This window comes from Colossoma macropomum, unplaced genomic scaffold (genome assembly GCF_904425465.1).
Source record: "Colossoma macropomum unplaced genomic scaffold, Colossoma_macropomum, whole genome shotgun sequence".
Classification (NCBI taxonomy): domain Eukaryota; kingdom Metazoa; phylum Chordata; class Actinopteri; order Characiformes; family Serrasalmidae; genus Colossoma; species Colossoma macropomum.
Genome location: NW_023495989.1, coordinates 165,081 through 184,367, shown reverse-complemented (window position 1 = coordinate 184,367; position 19,287 = coordinate 165,081). Strand labels below are relative to the sequence as shown.

At 37.9% G+C, this 19,287-nt stretch overlaps 1 protein-coding gene across 1 annotated transcript; it reads right to left on the bottom strand.

Annotated features, from left to right (window-relative positions):
- Positions 1–137: 137 nt before the first annotated feature.
- LOC118803897 (sialic acid-binding Ig-like lectin 15) lies at positions 138–18,334 on the bottom strand. The gene is made up of 4 exons (XM_036564430.1): positions 18,249–18,334; positions 1,384–1,758; positions 673–1,213; positions 138–279 (listed from the first exon to the last, which is right to left on the bottom strand). The coding sequence occupies exons 2-4, from the start codon at positions 1,751–1,753 to the stop codon at positions 138–140; spliced, it is 1,053 nt and encodes a 350-aa protein (XP_036420323.1). The 5' UTR covers positions 1,754–1,758; positions 18,249–18,334.
- Positions 18,335–19,287: the final 953 nt, after the last annotated feature.

Below are 19,287 nucleotides of genomic sequence, written 5' to 3'. Positions count from 1 at the left end.
GCCGTCATGCCCAGTGACTGCATGCAGCTGTATGGCGTGCAGCAACTGTAGCATGGTGCATAGATGCACACTGTCTCTCTTTCACCTAGCTGCAACTGGCCTCTGCAGCTGAGCCTCACCACACTGTTTCTTTTCGCTTATTTCCCGAGCCAGCCGTCTTGCTTTCGGCTGGCTGGACCCTCAGCGCTCAGTACCCCCATCCTTGGGGTCATGTTTTCTTTGCTACCTGCCTTCGATGCCCTGCTCAATTTCTTCAAACCTGGCAACTGCATGTCACTTCTAATACCAATGCAGCATTGACGAAGAAGATAAGAACATCATACAGGTGAAGGCTCTTTTAATTTGAATAGCAGCAAGGAAACTGCCTGACACAAAATGTAGGGAAAGCGTAACACGGGAGGACACGACATACAAGGATGATGGACAAACTCGCACACAAAACACCACCCACCTCGGATACAGTTCACACTAAGCAATACAACTGAGCTGATAACATCAACAACAACAACAACAACAACAACAGCTACAAACAAACATCCTGTTTTACCCAGGAGTGGCACACATCAAAGTCGAGAGCCACTTTGCATGGCTACACCCCTTGAGTTCGTCAGGGACACCACATTACAATGGATGGTCTAGAAGTGTGTTCTTTCCCTATCAAACCTTAAATACCCAAGAAATGGTGATGTCCTTGAGTTATGCTCACAACCCAGTTGACCATAGTCTGCTGCTGCATTGCTGAATGCACAAAAGTCCTCTGAAGTATTTTGAATAATTATATCTCTAGTACACAGCAGACAGTCTTTCAGGACTATAGACAAGTGATGGGTGTGTTCCTTACCTTTCTTGTACAAAACTGCCAAAGTGACCACAAAAAGAACGAAGAAAACTCCAGAAAGAATGACGAAGATTATGAGCAGTATCAAAGGGATCTGCTGCTGTTGCTTCTGAGCTCCACTAAAGTAAATTGAGCGATTCTGCAGTCCATTCTTTCCATGTATCTGGCAGGTGTAGTTGGTGTTGGGCAGATTTGCAGGAATAGAGGACGATGCTCCTGCAAAGCCACTTTGAACAGACACCAAAGAGGCATTCATGTTCTCTGGAATGATCCATGTCACTGTTGGAGGAGGTGTTCCTTTAACATCACATGTAACAAACTGTTCCCCTGATGGAAGTGTTTGTATGTAGATGCTGTCTAGTGTTTGAGGCACAGCTGGAAAAAAAGTATCTCACTGTTAGTGTTATCCTGTGACCCAATTCTACCATTATGGACCATCATTAAGTTATTCTTACAAACATCACAGCTTGCTTGGTAAAATTTGTCAGGAATGTTACAGAGAAAATGCTTGAATTCTTAGAAAGAATCAAAAATTCATATTTTACCTCGGATGTTCAAGATGGTTCCTGTACTAGTTTCGTAGGCATCTCCTTGCTTATCCAACTCAACACGACAGAAATACCTTTCTGCATCCACAAACAGGACATTTTTAATCCTCAATGAGATGTTGTGTCTTCTTGGGTCACCCGATAATGAGTAATGTCCAGTAGATTCAGTGCAGTTGTGTCCACTTTCTGACAGATTTCCTTTGCTCACACAGCGGTAAATTACTTGCCATTTGGTTTGCCAAATTGCTGTTATATCATGCCTGTAGTATGGATACGGAGTTGTAAAAGTGCAAGGGATGATGGCATCTTCACCAAAGTTTTGGTCGACAGCTTCAGGTACAGTCATTGACCACTTGTTTTCTGCCATGAGACCTGATATAACAGAAACATTCATATTAACATGTCATCTTGGGACCGTTGCCCACCTACTGGAGAAGATCCAAGGTGTTCAGCAAGCTCTAGGCGCAACACTATTGGCTCCAAGGCTGGTGTAAGAACAACGGCGTCGGCTATGTAAGCAACTAGAGTGCTTTCTGGGAGTGACCGGCATTTTACCGCAGGGACGGACTACACCCGAGAATATAGAGAAAGTACTGCGCCAGGCCTGACTGGACTTAACGGTAGTAAACAACAGATGGGTAAATAGTTTAAACAGCAGACAGGTAAGTGCTTTTTATGATAGAGACAATGCCTCTTCCATTTCTACTATTCCCCTCTCTCTCTGCTGTCTCAATACTAAAGCTTCTGCTAGCTGTGAAGGGAGAACTTGCTCCAATAACATCATTAGAGTCATCAAACCCCGTGTAAACAAACACATAGTGTATTGAGCAGAAAATGAAACCCCAATCTATAATAATGCTATGAAAATATCCAGACAGTCATACATCTGTAGTATAATTAACACACACAAAGATAATACCAAAATCCTTTTTTTCACCATAGACAGACTAATTGACCCCAGCTTTTCTGCTAGTGCCGCTCATGGTGATTTATCTTCTAAAATTTGCGAAGAGTTTGCAATTAATTTAAAAAATAAAAGATATCTAATATCAAACAAGTTATATGAGAAGTTTCAGTCAGGTTTTCGTTGTAACTACAGTACAGAGACAGCATTGATTCACGTTATGAGTGACCTCAGGCTCAGCACTGAAGCACAAAATTAATCTATTCTGTTTTTATTTGATCTTGCTGCAGCTTTTGATGCCGTTGACCACAAGATTTTAATCCACAATGGTTTAAATCATATTTAGGTAATAGACAATTCATGGTTTCTCTTGGAAATCATTCATCAAAAAGATTTGGCATTTGCCATACTTGTCGAGTACCTCAAGGTTCAGTTTTAGGGCCTTTGCTTTTCTCTTTCTACATGCTACCTCTAGGTGATATGATTACTAAGCATAATATAAATTTTCATAGCTATACCAATGACACCGAGTTATACATTTCCCTTTCTTCTGATGATCATGGCTATGTAGACAGACTGACGCAGTGGATGTTGCAAAATTTTCTATAATTAAATCATGAAAAAACTGCAAGACTGATCCTTGGTACAGAAACTTGGTAAAGAAAAGAGAAGAATACTTTGAGACACTTAGTTCTTTAGCTTCATATACCAAACCTCAAGTATGAAACCTGGGTGTGATCTTAGACTCTGAGCTCTGTTTTATCCTGTATGTAAATGCAGTCAATAAAGTAACTTTCTATCATTTGAGAAATATCACTAAAGTTTGGCTTTTTCTATCTTAGAGTGACCCAGAGAAACTTGTTCATGCATTTTTTACACTGACTTGACTACTGTTATGCTCTTCTTGCTGGACTTCCTAAGAAAACAATACATCCACTACAACTCATACAAAATGCATGAGCACACATCCTAACAAAAAACAAAAAAGAGACATCAGATCACTCCCGTTTTAAAAGAACTGCACTGGCTACCTGTATCATTCAGGATAGATTTTAAAAGTTCTGCTACTAGTTTTTAAGGCTCTAAATGACCTAGCACCTGCTTACATCACAGAGTGTCTGTTTATGTTTCAGTACGTGATCTTAGTTCTGCAGATACTGGCCTTCTACAAATACCCTCTGTACAGTACAGAAAACACGGAGAGGCCTTGTTCAGTTGTTATGCTTCTAAACTGTGGAACTCAATTCCACCTTGTATTAGGCAGTTAAGTTCAATGCTCACTTTTAAGAAGCATCTAAAACCCTCTCTCATTAACTTAGGATTTACTTAAAACTTTACGCCTCGTGGTATTTATCTTTTAATTTGATCTGTGTCGTTTTCTTATATGATTCTAAATGAATACTTATACTTTCTTGTATAACTATGGTTTATCACCAGTCTGTAAAACACTTTCAGCTGCTACCAGCATGAAGTGCTATATGAATAAAAATTATTATTATTATTATTATTATTATTATTATTAATAATAATAAAATCTAATAATAATAAAATAATTCAGAACACTGCTTTGTGCCTAACAGCAGTAATCAAACTGTTTATATTTATAAGTATTTATAAGTCTTTCTTTTATCCATTCATTAAGCATTATTTGAGCTCATATTACTTTAAGGGAAATCTTCATGTGAAATGTGTCATTGTAGAGAAATTACTGACTGTGCTTTCTTTAAAGTGGTGATAGGAAATAGAAGTTGGGACGTCTACAATGCAAATACAGTCATGCTGTTTACTATCCAAAACCACCAGTAAACCTAATTGTGTCTTGAGTTTTTAATGTCTGAGAAGGGTAAAATGGGGTAAATCCAAAAATTTGTCTTCTTTGTTCATACAACATCCTGCATATACCCCTCTGCCCTGAATGTTCGTTTAACAAATATATATTTTAGACTGAAAGCTTCTCTCAAAACTGACTAACAGAAACAATGTGATACTTTCCATGAGGGAGCTTTCAGTGTAGCTCTGTAGATGTCTGATTCCTTTCACCAGTGCTGTAAACAATTCTGACTCAGTTTCTCTAGAATGTAACATTTCACAGCGAACCACTCTGAAATACTATATTTACACTGTAATGATTTAATTATACAGAAATATTAAAAAATTGGTAGAATTCCCTTTCAAGTGCAGCTGAGTGCCATAGAGAAATTAAAAAGATAATAATAGAAGGTATGAAAATAATGATAATAGCACAAGAACTACACTTGTAAAACAATGAAATCCAGAGATAAACAGTAAGATAAAATCTGTTAGTTAAGCATCCTACCTGGAGAGCAACATAAAAAGAAAACTATTTGGACGAGCTCCATCTTCATTTTGGTCACTTCTCCTAAACATACAACTGATGTTATTAAGCACTGAATGTAAGATGATCACTAATTCAGGCGCTTCCTTTACTTTAAAGGTCAGGATGACAGTCAGGGCTGGTTCTATCCGGTGTGATCACAGCACCTCATTAGCTTTACATTATCACCTCTGCAGCTTCACTCTAACCACCACATACACAATCATCTCTAATGTTTTCTTTCAAAACTATCAATATTAAGAAAAGAAAATTTTTGAAAGATTTTTTCACAGGGAAATTTTATCATTACTAGGTACACTGGGCCAACACAGCATGACACAAGCAAAGCAACCTTGATGAAGCTTGAGGTATGAAGCTACAGGAAACTCTGCCTCATGTTTTATTATCACCCTTTGCTGAGTGGTGGAGGCCTCTATTCAAACACTGCAGTTTGAGTCTCAATGATTCACCAAGCAAATTTTGTACTGTAAAGAATCAAATAGAATAAAAAACTGCAAATCAAATGCCACACAGTTTCTCTCATTTAAAAAGTCAAAATTCTTCAAGAGCAGCAATCAAACAAATATAAATAAATATATTAGTAACTGCTACGAGACATTAATGACCTGCCTTTAACAACTTGACCTAAACTCTTTTAAAAATACAAACCTCATTCCAGAAAAGTTGGAACAGTATGTGAAATGCTAATGAAAACAAAAGTAGTGATTATTAAGTTCTGTTTGAAAGTAGTGCTCTGCGATGGACTGGCAAACTGTCCAGGGTGTTTCCTGCCTTCTGCCCAATGACTGCCGGGATAGGCTCCAGCTCCTCCCCCATGGCCCAAAAGGATAAGTGGTTTAGATGTTTGTGTGTGTGTGTGTGTGTGTGTTTTGTAAATATATATTTGATGCCTGCAACACGTTTCCAAAAATTTGGAAAAGGAGCACCACAGTGTTACATCACCTTTCCTTTAAAAAACACCTAATGTTTGGGGACAGAAGGCACCAACTGATCCAGTTTTAAATTCATCTTATCATATTTTAAGGTTAATAAGATGTATGTTTTCAGGGAGAGACAGGTCTGGGCTGCAGGAAGGCCAGTTTAGCTTCCGCACTCTCTGATTATGCAGGCATGCTATTGTAGCGTACAGAATGTGGTTTGGTGTTGTGATGTTGAAATAAGCATGGATGTCCCTGAAAAAGACGATGTCTAAAAGGCAGCATCTTTCTCCAAAATGTGTTCAGCATTAATGGTGCTTCCACAGATGTGCAGGTTACCCATTAATACTCTCCAATACCATAAAAGATGCTGGCTTTTGAACTTTTTTTTTTTTTTAATAATCTGGGCAGTTCTTTTTTGGCCCAGAGAACATGTTCATTATTTCCATAAACAGCCTGAAGGGCTGACTCATCAGGCCACAATACAGGTTTACACTCTGCATCAGTTCTTCACAAATTAGCTGTAGCCCAAAGAATTCGGCAGTGTTTCTGGGCGCTGTTGACATATGACTTCCACTGTGCATTGTACAGTCTTATCTTGCATTTGTGCCAGACGTGTTTACTGACATTTTTCAAAGTACTCCTGACCCCATGCAGTGATATCCATCACAGAAACATGCTGGTTTTTAAGGCAGAGTCATTTGAGGGGTCAAAGATCATGAGCATTCATTTGTGGTTTTCAGCCTTGTCGTTATGCGCAGAGATTTCTCCAGATTCTCTGAATGTTTTGATGTTATTATGCACTGCAGAGGGTGAAATGCTTGAAATCCTTGTGAACACTTGTTTAACTCTTGGACTATTTGCTGATGCATAGGACCTCGCTTAACGACAGTGAGAGCCATTATCTATAAATTGAGAAGCCTAGGAACTTCCCAGGCCTGCCATAATGTCTTTGAAGGCACAAAGGCAAATCATTCAGGAATTCCAGAAATGCCAATTCTACAGACAATGATCCAAAACAAAGAAAGCAAATCTACATCTGGATGGCTGAAAGAAACAAAATTAGTGATCCTGAAGTCTTGGACTCAGGAAAGATACCGTGGCAGGGCTTCCAAAGAGCAGTTTGTGCTTGAAATGCAGTTCTGCAAAGAAGAGAGGGTTCAAACTTCTCCACAACAATATGAAATATTGGTTGTTGTCATTCATGCAACAAGCTATTATTTACACTGTAACCATTTAATTATGAAAAACAAACTTTAAGGTGATTAACATGTTGAATATCTTTGCTACCTAAATAAATTAAATAATTAATAAAAATGTATTTCAGTTTGATAATATTTTCCTTGTACAACATTATATTTCATTTAAAGATATAAAAGCACTAATTGTAACAAATATGAAGTAAAAGAAGAAATTGAGAATGGCCAATACTTTTTCATAGCGTTGTAATAACTTGTGCATCATGCTTTTCAAAAATTTCCCAGGGCCAGTTTCTCAGATTAAGGCTTAACCTATACTAAGAAGAATTTTAGTGTTGAATCAGTACTGGCACTGTAATTTAGTCCAAGACTAGGCTTAATCCAAATCAATCAATCAATCAATCAATCAATAAATAAATAAGACATATTGAAATGGTTAATTAGTACATTTACTAGTATAGGGCAAAATTCCATAACATTTGCTTAGTTGAACTGTGTATTAAAATATTAAAACTGAAAACAATCTAGTTTGCTATAACATAGTAATATAGTATAACTGGCTATAAAACATTAAAATAAAACTTAATTTACATTAACAGCATTTAGTCAGATCCACAATCATGTGGAATCATGAATTATGAAGAACTCACTTTATAAAAAAAAAAAATTCCATGCAAAATAGATTATATCTGTATACAAGAAACGTTGCATTTCCAAAATATAGCAAAATACAAAGAAATATATTATGCTCTCAAAATAAATTTCCCCACCAGCAAAAAAGACCCATTCATGCATTTTTAAACAAAGATATTTATCTCCTTTGTCAACGAGATGTGTTCTCAGCCTACTGGTTTACTTACATCCTTTGTTTTGAAACACTTCTGCATTTAAAATGTCAGCGTGGCCTTTGACTCAGTTCACCATGACACACAGAACATGAGAGCCCACACACATGGTTACCTTTATATACAATGACATCTCCTCAAGATGTAAAATTATGATCTCTTGGAACCTGCAGTTTATACAAATTATACATTCACCATCACTGTTAATATGTAAGAGTTAAGAAGATGGTAAGTCATAATTATGAGATAGCAAGTCATATTTCTGATATTATAAATCATAATTATGAGAAACTAAGTCATAATTATGAGACAGGATCCCTGTGTTATGAGATAGTCAGTCATAATTATACTAATACAAATTATACCAATAGATACTAGCTGATGTTATGAGATAGGATCTCTATTATGAGATAGCAAGGCACACTTCTGAGATACTTATCTTAGCATCTCAAATTATGACTTGCTATGTTATAATTATGGGAAACCTTCTCATTATAATGACTCACTAAATGGCTATTTTCTTCAGTGGTGGAAACAGGATTCCATAATATTTCACTGATTTTACAAAATTGATGCATAATTCAATCATTGAGATGCAACCAAAATTATTCAGTGTGGTTTGATGTGAAATGGTTCATTGTAAAGTAATTTCTTTACAGTGGCAATGACAAGAACCAGGGTGCGCAATGTCTACAACACAAACATAGTGATTTTATTTGCTATCTAAAATGGTCGTATATGTGTCTTCTGTGTTTTATATGTAATGTTAATGATGGTGAAATAGTAGTAAATAAAGAAAAAAAAGTAGGTACAATGTGCATGAAAATGCATGAAAGTAAGTGGATATCCCCTTTAACCCGTTAAAAGGCCAAGGCTCACCAGCAGGTCCAAAGTCTTAACACACTTCCATAAGCTAAGAATAGCTTAATCAGTTTGCATTAGAGTCCCTGTAGTTCCTGATAAAAAAAGTCTTAGTATGTAATAAGCCTGGGATTTTTAGGGGTTGAAAACAAATCATTGCAGTCAACAAAACCTTCTCAATTTTTCTTGCTTTTTATTTTATTTATTTATTTTTTTTACAGATGTCAGCTGCTGTTTATAATGTGCCAAAATTTCGTGATGAATGCATCTGTGGAAATGGTCCAAAAATCTTAGCGTTAACCTACAATAAAAGCGAAGGATGTTTTTTTTCTTCTCCTATAAAGGTTTTGGAGATATGTGGTTTTGTTCACCATGATGGAAATGTGCTTGATATTTTATAAGAAACATGCTGCACTGGAGTCATTTGGATGCCACTCAGGCTTAACGTTTGCATAAGTTGCTTCATAAAAGTCTCTGCCATAAAAAAGGAAGAAAGAAAGAAAATTAATAAACAAATAAAACTGAAATTATGAGTTCATAATTTGGTATTTAGATGGATTGTACGTAAAGTCCTTACGTTTCAGTAACCATGTCTTTCCTAACTGTCATTTGTTGTGCAGTGTCCGCAGACTTAGATGACCCTGAGTGTCAGAAAGACCTGTTATACTGTTGTATTAAACCTCTTATACAGTGTATTCATTTCGATTTGTATCTAAATATACAATACACTCATTGTCCACTTTATTAGGTACACCCATCCATTTGATCAGCTCCTAAAAGGTGCATTTCATAGCATAGCTGTTTACAGGTCAATTCTGAGTTGAGCTTCAAGTCTCTGGGCTGTGAATGAGAGTTGAGTCTGAAGTCTATGGGGCTCAAATCGAGTCTAAGAACTTTACTACAGAATTTACCTTTAGTTTCATTGTCAGAATTGCTCTGTACAAAAGTAAACCCTAATATAAACCTTTGTTACAGAAAAACCTTCAGTCAGAAGGTCAGAACTGAAGCGCTACATGTAGTCCATGCAGTGTTTAAAAGAACGAGACAAAATAACTTGTAATAGTTGGCTAGTTTATCTAACACATATTGTAGCCACTCATGCAAACCCATCATCTACTTCAATAGTGAGAGCAGTGTTCATATATTGTGATCACACTGCCTGGTCATCAATGTAGAATTAACACCTTCTAACTGATCTGGCCAAAATTTGCACATCACAAACAACAGCTTTTAAAATGATGAATGTTTGATAAGGAAAGTTTAGTACCTTTTAAAAATACACTTTTCAAAAGGTAAAGGGCCAATAAAGATTCTTTGGAGTGATGCCATAGAGGAAGGCTTTTAAAGAATAGTTCTTTAATAGGGGTCTAACAGTGCATTGACAGTGTGCATTTTGAAAATGTGTGAAAGAACATTTTAATAGTTACACCACAGTTATTTCTGACCTTGCAGTATCAAGCTGAGAAGCATTTTTTATGAGTGCCAATCTCTCTTGGCAATAGCAGTTCAAACGAAACAAGAAGGGTCTAACTATCAGACTCAAGCTGTGTCAGACCCAAACTCTCAGCTCTGGATGTAATATGACATAGTGGTCGAGAGGCTCGGTAGCTACTGTAACGAGAGAGCTGCTTGTATGAACTTGAGCTTGAACCTCTTCTGAACCGGGTCCATGCCACATTTGGGTCAGATATGAAGATAATATTTAGACTTGCACCAATTCAGGGCCAGATGTAACACTGTTCTTTGCTCATCTGGGCTGGTTTTTAATCTGTTTTGGTACAGATTTGTAAAACAGATCGGTTCTGGTATTGGGCCGTTGTGCAAAAAGACACCAGGGCCAGCTCTGCTTTGGGGATCTGGACCGGATGCAGCACTACATTTGCCCTCAATCAGGTGCAGTGTACATTTGTTGTCTGGGTGTGTTTTATAGCATAGAGACTATGTCATACTGAAAAAAACCCAACGTCTCTGCTGTGGATGAGCGTTGGCTGGAAGATGGAGAGCCAGGCTGTGTGAACGAGTGGCTAATCAGTAATGAAGGCCGATTGCGTCACAGCTGTGTGACTAGGCTGTCCCATTTCAAAGGCTCCTTCATATGCGGTCGAGAAATGTATCCTTCTTTTCCACGCCAACGAAGGATCCAACGGGTGGATCCTTCGCCAGCCAGCATATTCTGAGGTTCAAGGTGTGCAGCCCCTGAATTGGGACACAGTGTTCATGTTTCTTCCCAGTAGGCTGTCGGAGACTGTCATTAGAGTGTCAACCAACTAAATACATTCAAAAGATTTATGCAGAATGTTTGTATGTATTGTGGGTATGGACAAGGCCCAGTTTAAAAGTAAAAAGGTACACACCCCTTAGAACTGAACAATACAAAAAGGCAGTTGATGTGGTCTTATCTTTCTGTACTGGTTTACATTCCCTATGGTGCTTTACTATTGTATATAGCAAATTAATAAGGCACTGTGAAAAAGGTACATAAATAAATGATGGCCGTCATTGCTCTTTACTGGTTCGTACCTTAATTGTGAACCTACTCTATATACAAATACTATACTATAAAAGAAAAGAATAAAAAATGTGGATGCAAGTAGTTTCTCTTTAAAAATGGTTTCTCTTATCTAATAAGAGTACTGTAGTAATAGTTGGATTGACCTTTTACTCTTGTGCTAAGAGAGCTGAAACTGTGGTTCAAAATATGCCATTAGGTGGTGTAGTCGTAAGGGAGGAGGTCTGAAAGTGTGGGGTCTAAAGTTACAGTGCTGCAGCTACAGTTGAAGTTACACCCACAACTTTATCACAATTATTAAGCCTGCTCAAATGACAGCAAGTGGCACAAGTGAGTGACAATGACAGATCACAATCAGTGAGAAGGCTAAGGTCAGATAATAAAAACAAAACAGAAAAAAGAGCATCACTATTCCTGTACTGCAGAGAAGATGAATCTATGACTATATGCATAATTTAAGGTGAAGAAAATGCCCTCTTAAGATTGTTAGGCAACATGAGAGGTTGAAGATGTGGTTGAGTTTTAGAGGTGTTTGAAGAGGAGAATGTACCTGTAGAGGTTTACAATTTGATTAGAACCAGTAAATAGCAAGATACCTGGCATAATAAAGTATGACGTATAATGTGAGGGGAAACAGGTATTCTAGCACTTTAGGTTTTGTCATTTAATATATTTCTAGCACACATATCTACTTCAAATTTACACACGTAACACCTTTTGGCTTTGTATTTAGAAATATGGAAAGAATGTAAGCATGTATTCATGCTGTGAACAAAGACATGTTTAAAAAATGAAACTGATAGGGAAAAGTATTCAGACACTATGTTAAAATATGTATACACTGATCAGCCATAACATTAAAATCCTTGTTTCTACACTCACTGTGCAGTTCATCAGCTTCACTTACCATATAGGTGCACTTTGTAGTTCTACTATTACAGACTGTAGTCCATCTGTTTCCCTGCATACTTTGTTAGACCCCCTTACCCAGTTCTTCAATGGTCATGGTTAAGGTGAAGGATCTTCACAAAGTTCTTAGTGACAAAGGGCCACATTCACCAACCGTTCTTCTTATAACCCACTTACACTGTTTTTCGGAAGATTCTGGCATTCACCAGTGTTTTCTTATTTGGGATTAGTTCTTAGGTAAAAACAGAATCTACACACACTCAAGAGCACAAAAGGTGCTAACAGTTCTGCGGTTTAAGAACATGTCATGATGTAGACTTTTTCTTGGGACTTTTCTCAAGAACAAATTTAAGAAAAAACTTAGGAAGATATTGGTGAACAAGGCCCATTATTAGTAAACAACACTCAAATAAAAAAGCTACATAGCCCTATCAAAGACCATAAACATCCTTGTTAGCACGGTTAGTTCAATAAGAGAAAGTTCATGGAACCACAACTAATCAACCTGAACAACCTGAAAGCTGCTTTTCTGCTAAAAAAAAAGAGGCACAGCATTTAGTCAAACTGGAACTCTTTTGGAATTTTGTACAAAAACAGAACTCTTTTGTTACTCCATAATAATTCAGCTTATGATGTTTGAAGAAAGAAGGCTTGCACTTATGATCTCAAGAACACCAAATCCACAGTGAAGTACGGAGGTGGGAGTGTCATGATATAGGGCTGCTACCCTGCACGCGGTACTGGGTCATTGCTCATCATCACAAGATGTACAAGGAGATATTAGAGGAGAATTTAATCTTATCACTCATGAAAGGGGAGTGGATGGACACTTCAACAAGACAGTGACCCCAAACAATCAAACTGACTCAGGCATGGTTTCTACAAGGGGGATGGTTTTCCAAGAGCAATGGACCAAAATGAACCACAATGCTAGTAGTGAGGGGGGGCAGAATTTTCACCACAACTTTGATATTTCCCAGAGGTTTAAATTGTTGGGGTCAAACGTCAAGGATAAAATATGTTGGTAAATTTGAAACTAACAGAAGGCTAGCTTTGAAGCTAAACACACACACACACACACACACACACACACACACACACACACACACACACACACACACCTCCTAAGCCGCTTATCCTTCTGGGTCATGGGAGGAGCTGGAGCCTATCCCAGCAGTCATTGGGTGGAAGGCAGGATACACCCTGGACAGGTCTGAAGCTAAATTGCATTATCATAAAGTACACTAAATTACGCAAATGTTTCAGTAGGGAGGCAATAAAGTGTCAGTGACTTGTGAGCCAATGGCTGTGCTTGTAGGCAGAGTTTGAGGTCAGGGATCATGAGTGCCCTACTCCCCCTATTGATCGAACGTTAGAGTTAAATGCCTGCTATAGAGCTAGGTAACTTTGAAGGAGTCGGCACGAAACCTGTTACAAGAATTGTGTAATGCTTTACGGCACACACTGACGGCTATATCACCCATGTCTTACAGAGTTTTATGTTTTTTCTGGGCGATGAAAGTCATCTAACCTGAGTCCCATTTCAGGCTAACATGCGAAGAAATAAATTCATCTCATGCCAAAGAGTATGGTTTGTCTTTGTCAACCTCACACCAAATAAGTCTTGAAAGTTTGCAGCTTCCTGTAATAAAGTCCTGTAATATTTACTCTCCCTTTACTCTTGCTCTTACTCCTGTAATATGTACTCTAAGTCGACATGGCTCTTTCTTATTTGATGTTTTTGTTATGGACCCAAGTGCAAAGATAAAAACCTGTGAGAAAGATAAAAACCTGTGAGAAAGGGTGTTAAATAAATTTTTTGAGGCAATGGGATGTGAATTTGGCATGTTGGGATTGGGGTGACCCAGAGCCAGGTTCGAACCACTGATGTAATGTATCTCAAGGAACGGGAAATAAAAGGTGGGAAAAACGACAAACAAAGGAGAAGCTGAAAGCAGCGTGCTCAAACAAAGGCTGAATTAGAAACGTGAAATAAAAGATAACGAGAAAACAAAAGACACTTCTACTGTAATTGTGATGGGAAGGCAGACTTTGTTTCACTTGTTTGCTCTTAGAACAAAATACCTTTTGTATGGCTTGGAGCGGTTTGTAGCTCAAGCCTTCTTGTGTCTTTTTTTTTTTTTTGAGTAATTTTGGGGCTATTACTCTCCTTTGTTTTTTCCAGCCCTCTGTGTTTGTTTTTTCTTTTCTTTTTGTTTAAATACCCACCAGGGGCCGCATACTGTACCAGTCACCCCTCAACAAAGGTGTGACAAAGGGCTGCTGTTTGCCACAGCCTTAAGTAGAGGAGTCCACAGGTGTGTCAGGTTGGGCCTAATCAGCCCGAGGGCTTCTGGGAATTGGAGTTCCCTAAAGTTATTGCACTTCGCCACTGTCGCCCTCTGCTGGCAGCCGGCGGCGCAGGCTGGGCACCTTGCCGCTGTCGCCCTCTGCTGGCGGCCGGGGGTGCAGACCCTTACAGTTTTTGCGGGTGCCCAGCAGAATCCGACTCCCCTTCGTGTGCATGTGCTTTATGCAGGCCTATGAATGCTAAAATTACACTTGTAATTTTGGTTGTTTATATATAGGAACATAGAAAGCACAAAGGTAATCTGTAGCATCCATATGATGCGTGTGCACAACAAATTCATGTGTACGTGAGGGGGCTCAGAGCGTGATTTGTATTTGTGACAGTGGCGTAAAAGTGAAATAAACTCTGCAACTGTAGGGGGGAGCCCAAGTGCAAAAATACTAGTAGGCCCTTTTCACAAGAAACTGAAGCATGTAAATGCTGGGTAAAACAAGTTCCACTACTGTCTTATGGACATTTACTACCTCAGAAATATAGGCATTCGTATCACTTCAGCTCAACAGAGAAAGGTGTGTCACTTCATCTTTGTCATAGTTGCCAAGCTTAATATTTGAGAATGTGTCCAGAATTGTTGGAGAACACCAAACACACAACAATGTGGGAGTCCAAACTAAATAAAGGATATAACTAAATGCTTCATGGAAAAATTCCTTCACAGCTATCAGGGTACAATAATGTCAGCTAACGTCTTAAAAGTGATAAATCGATGGATAGGTGATAATAACTATAGCCAAAATGCTAAATAAGCCAGGTTAACTGGAGGTGTTAAAACAGCTTGCTAACAATAAACTAGTTGGCAAAAAGCTAAACATGCACACATCCTGGCAGGGTTTGCCAGGTCATCATGGTCCATAGCGCCACTGTAATGTTTGCCACAAACATTGGCTCCAATTTACAAACATCTACTCCTTGTTGAGAACTTGCTCTCTCAGATGATGATAGCTTTTGAGGGAGAAAATGAACTGTTCCTCTCAAAGCGGCTGCAGCAGCAACTTTACTGCATGAACTGAATTCAGTGTAATGTTAGTCAGCAGTGGTGAAATGCTGGCACAGATGTTCTTTTCCTCCGTATGACAAAGTTTCTTCCTTTATTAATAGCACAAACCTATGTTTCTCTGCTCATGGTCAGTGGGCAAACCACTGAAACTGAGATAAGGCTGGTTTTGCTTCAAGCTTGAGCACTTGAGTGAGCTGTGCATGCGCTACTCGTCATCATTGTTATTGTTATTGCTTTAGTGGAAGCAGCATTACCCTGCAATGAGTAACCCTGCATTATTGCATTGTATGAGAGGCTTCTGCACTAGCTGTGTTTTGTTTTGATTATTTTTTGGGTGGTGTCAGTGGTATAAAACAAAAGCAGAGTGCAATTTGTTTGCAGACAAATTGCCATAAGTTCCCTGTAGAGCATATGTTAACCTATTTTTACTTAGAAAATCAACAAAACACATAACTTCATCAGCATTCAAAGTTTTGCATATGACTGTACAAGTCAGTGATATACTAGAATACCTGTTATAGCACCTGCGCCTTGAACCACAATGGAATACATACAAGACATGATGCTTATTACTATTTTTTATGAGGTTAAGAGTGTTAATCCAAAATATTTTAAAGGTCATATAGCTATGTGATTTTTTGGCTACAATAGCTGGAATGTATTTGAATACAAAACATGCTTAGTCATGATATTTAGGACAATAAATAGCATGTTAATTTGGCATTGCTTCCTGTTTAGCTGATTGACTATTAAGTATTCATTGCTCTGAACAATGTAGTATGACTCCTGCTCAGTGTGCCTGAGGGTGTATATGTGGAGAGTGTGCAGTAGACAGGGAAAATACATACTGTACCTGGGCATTGAAGAAAGAAAAGTACATGGATGAGCTCCATCATCAGCCATGTGGCTACAAATGACATGTCTGATTCTTGTAGTCAGCCTGCAGCAAACCTTTATATGATAAAAAGAGCGTTCTCCTCTACTTGAAAATCAAAAAGAAAGATCACCTGTGAGCCGATCTAATTGTGATCAGTTTTTGGTTAAAAAAATTGTAGTTACAACTCAGACATAGGACAGTTGACCAAGTTACAGGCACATGAAGCTGCTGTGGTTAATTCTGCAATACATTTTTGAGGCTAGCTGATAGTAACAGGCCTTGAGGATTTTATAATGGTGGAGAGCAATGCTAGAAAATGCAAAGAGGACTTCACATATTTTCTGCACCTACTGCTAAAACCCTAGTAGTGTTAACTTTTGTTGTAGCTTAACACTCATGTTCTGTTGAAATTAGCTTTATTCTCTTGTTGTTTGGGATCCCAAAGACCCCAGTTCTATACTACTACTACTACTTCTACTACTACCACTAATAATAATTTTAGTAATAATGACAATTTGTTTAACTTGTGAAAAAAAAACTAAATAAAATAATAATAATAATGTGTTTTATTTAAAACCTGCAGCAGCTGTGCGCTGTTTATGTTAATGTATTTTCGTCATAGAGAGCCAAATCACTTCCCCCACCCACTGATGGCTGCTTGTAGGTTGAAGTGCAAAGAGTGAAAGCGTGGGCAGAGCTGTAGGCCATTTCTGTGCACCAGAGCTGCCAAATATTACCACGGTAAATCATTTTGCATGACATCACCATTCATGGCATGTATATACTACTTACAATTTCAGCACCCCCAACTTAAAACTCCTTGCTTTAAATTATTACAGTAATTGTAAATGAAAGAGTCTGTATTGTTTGTGGTCATGAGAAATGTATTGAGAATCTGCAGTTGTACTTCTGCCTGCGCTATGCGCTGACCAAAAGAAAACCACAGGAAAAGCACCATTTTCACAGAAGTAAGTAACTTCAGATAACTTGAGGCACAGCCAAGTTTCATATGAGTGCATGAAGTGCATTCAAAATTCTCTTAGTGTATTCAAAAGGCTTAAAGTTGCTTCGAATCACAAGTGAATTAATAGGGCTGTTACCCCAAAAACAACAAAGTAGTCATTAGTGCTGTAGAATACCAAATTACATGTTTCTACTTTGTTTCCCACATTGTAAAAATCAACTTAAAAAATTACTTCATGTGGTAACAAGTAAATTAACTAGTTTTTGTAAAATGCAAACTTATTACTTTACGTCTTATTTTTCATTTAGTCGCTGTATATCACATCAGGTGTTATCGGTAGTTCTTCAAAATAATATAGGTAACTGCACTGAAATTCTGATCAATTCTGATAAATTACTGCATTATAATCAGCCATGGTTGCTCTTTACTTTGATATGTTGGCCCAGATGTAAAAGAGTTGATAATCAGGAATAGATGAGGTAAATATACTGCAATTAAATAGAATCAGAGCTGGAAAATGCAACATCACATGTTTCCTTTGTGTTACCTGTAATACTGTTACGTAAAGCACAGATCTGGCAAAATACTTATTAATCAAACTTCTCAGCTTATCATTTATTAACAACTAAAATTAATTAGGTTAGTACAACTTGTTACCATTATTTTATCATTTGATTTCCAACTTACTGTCATTACAATTACTAGCTTATTTTTTAGTAACAACTTGAAAATTAGCATGTCAAGCTGAACTTGTTACCAAACTATTACCGTATCATTATCACTTATTATCTATGAAGTAAAGTGCTACTTTCTCTCTTGTATCTAGCAGTAAACTGATTTCTGTTATCTCTACAGTTGTCACCCCTGCTGCACTTCAGGCCCTGTCCTTAAATATTCTATACCCGTCCAAAGGGCAAAGCAGGAGCAGTCCAGCAGTCAGCAGGCAAACAGCAACAGCAAATAACAGGGAGTGCAGATGGCACTTCATCCACCTCAGCAAGCAGTCAGCACAAACACACACCAAAACACTCATAGCAATGCAACTGTGATGCAAACTCTTAAAGACTGGGGTTAAATGAAACAACACTGCTCAGGCTGAATACACCAGCAGATGCACAAAAAAGACAAAAATATATGGCATATTGAAACTTACGTGACAAGAAGGTATCTGAGAAGTGTAATACTCTACTACGGTTCTACTAGTACAATTCTCTACTGAAATACCAAACATGTGTTTATAAGAGATGGGTAGAGTCCGTAAATGTGTCTCGTACTAGGCACCAGAAGTCTCACAGCTCGCGGCACCAACACGTGACATCCTGTATCAAACATTATAACAAGCCACAAGTGATAAAACTGAGACACCTGCTGGATATTTACAGTAAGATGTTCACACAGCACTTCAACACAATTATACTTTCAGAGTGCAGCATCCACAAACAGGGTTATTCAGAGTGGTAACACACACACACACACACACACACATACACACACACACACACATATATATATACACATATATGCCTTGTGTTGGCATTTTGTGTTTTTTTCCCTGTTTTGTTGTGTTATGTGCAGGTCTGTGATTGGCCACAAGGGGGTGCCCTCCTGTATAAAAGAGGTCAGGGAGACGTTTAGGGCCTGTCAGCCCGAAACTCTTTACTCCATTCTTCTCTTCACTTCTCTTTGTTAGATTCTATGAAGCTCTTTGTGAACATTTGGGAAAATGTTCTCCTGTTTTAAGTAGGCAGTTATGCATTTTTCTTTCTTTTTTTTCATGTTAGTTAGTTTTGTAAGCATTATTTGGTTCAGGCATATGCTCGTGTCCGAAACCACTTTTCCCCTAAGCAGTTAATAACTTAACACCTTAAAATCCCAGGCTTATTACATACTAAGGCATATTATTCAGTAACTACAGGCTGAGTTATTCTTAGGTTATAGAATTATGTAATAAATCTTTGGACCTGCCGATGGGCTTTGGCCATTTAAGGGATTAAATAAACTTGTTTTCTTGGTTTCTTGTTTACATGGTTTCAGGGTTTGATCTGGCAACAGCTCTAATGTGACACTGTGAGTACAATATTTTCATGGCTAAATAAGTTGTTATAATGAGGTAGAAAGCAAAACTCAAGAACATAGACACAATATTATATTGCAGTTGAAATGAAAGGTTTTGTGCTCAATATATTTTGTGT

What these genes read in the sequence shown, in the direction of transcription:
- LOC118803897 (XM_036564430.1), bottom strand. Translation starts at nt 1,753, where the DNA reads ATGGCAGAAAACAAGTGGTCAATGACTGTACCTGAAGCTGTCGACCAA. An exon ending in AACCATCTTGAACATCCGAG is followed by an intron (nt 1,214 to 1,383) that starts GTAAAATATGAA and finishes CTTTTTTTCCAG; the next exon opens with CTGTGCCTCAAACACTAGAC. An exon ending in AGGACATCACCATTTCTTGG is followed by an intron (nt 280 to 672) that starts GTATTTAAGGTT and finishes CATTGGTATTAG; the next exon opens with AAGTGACATGCAGTTGCCAG.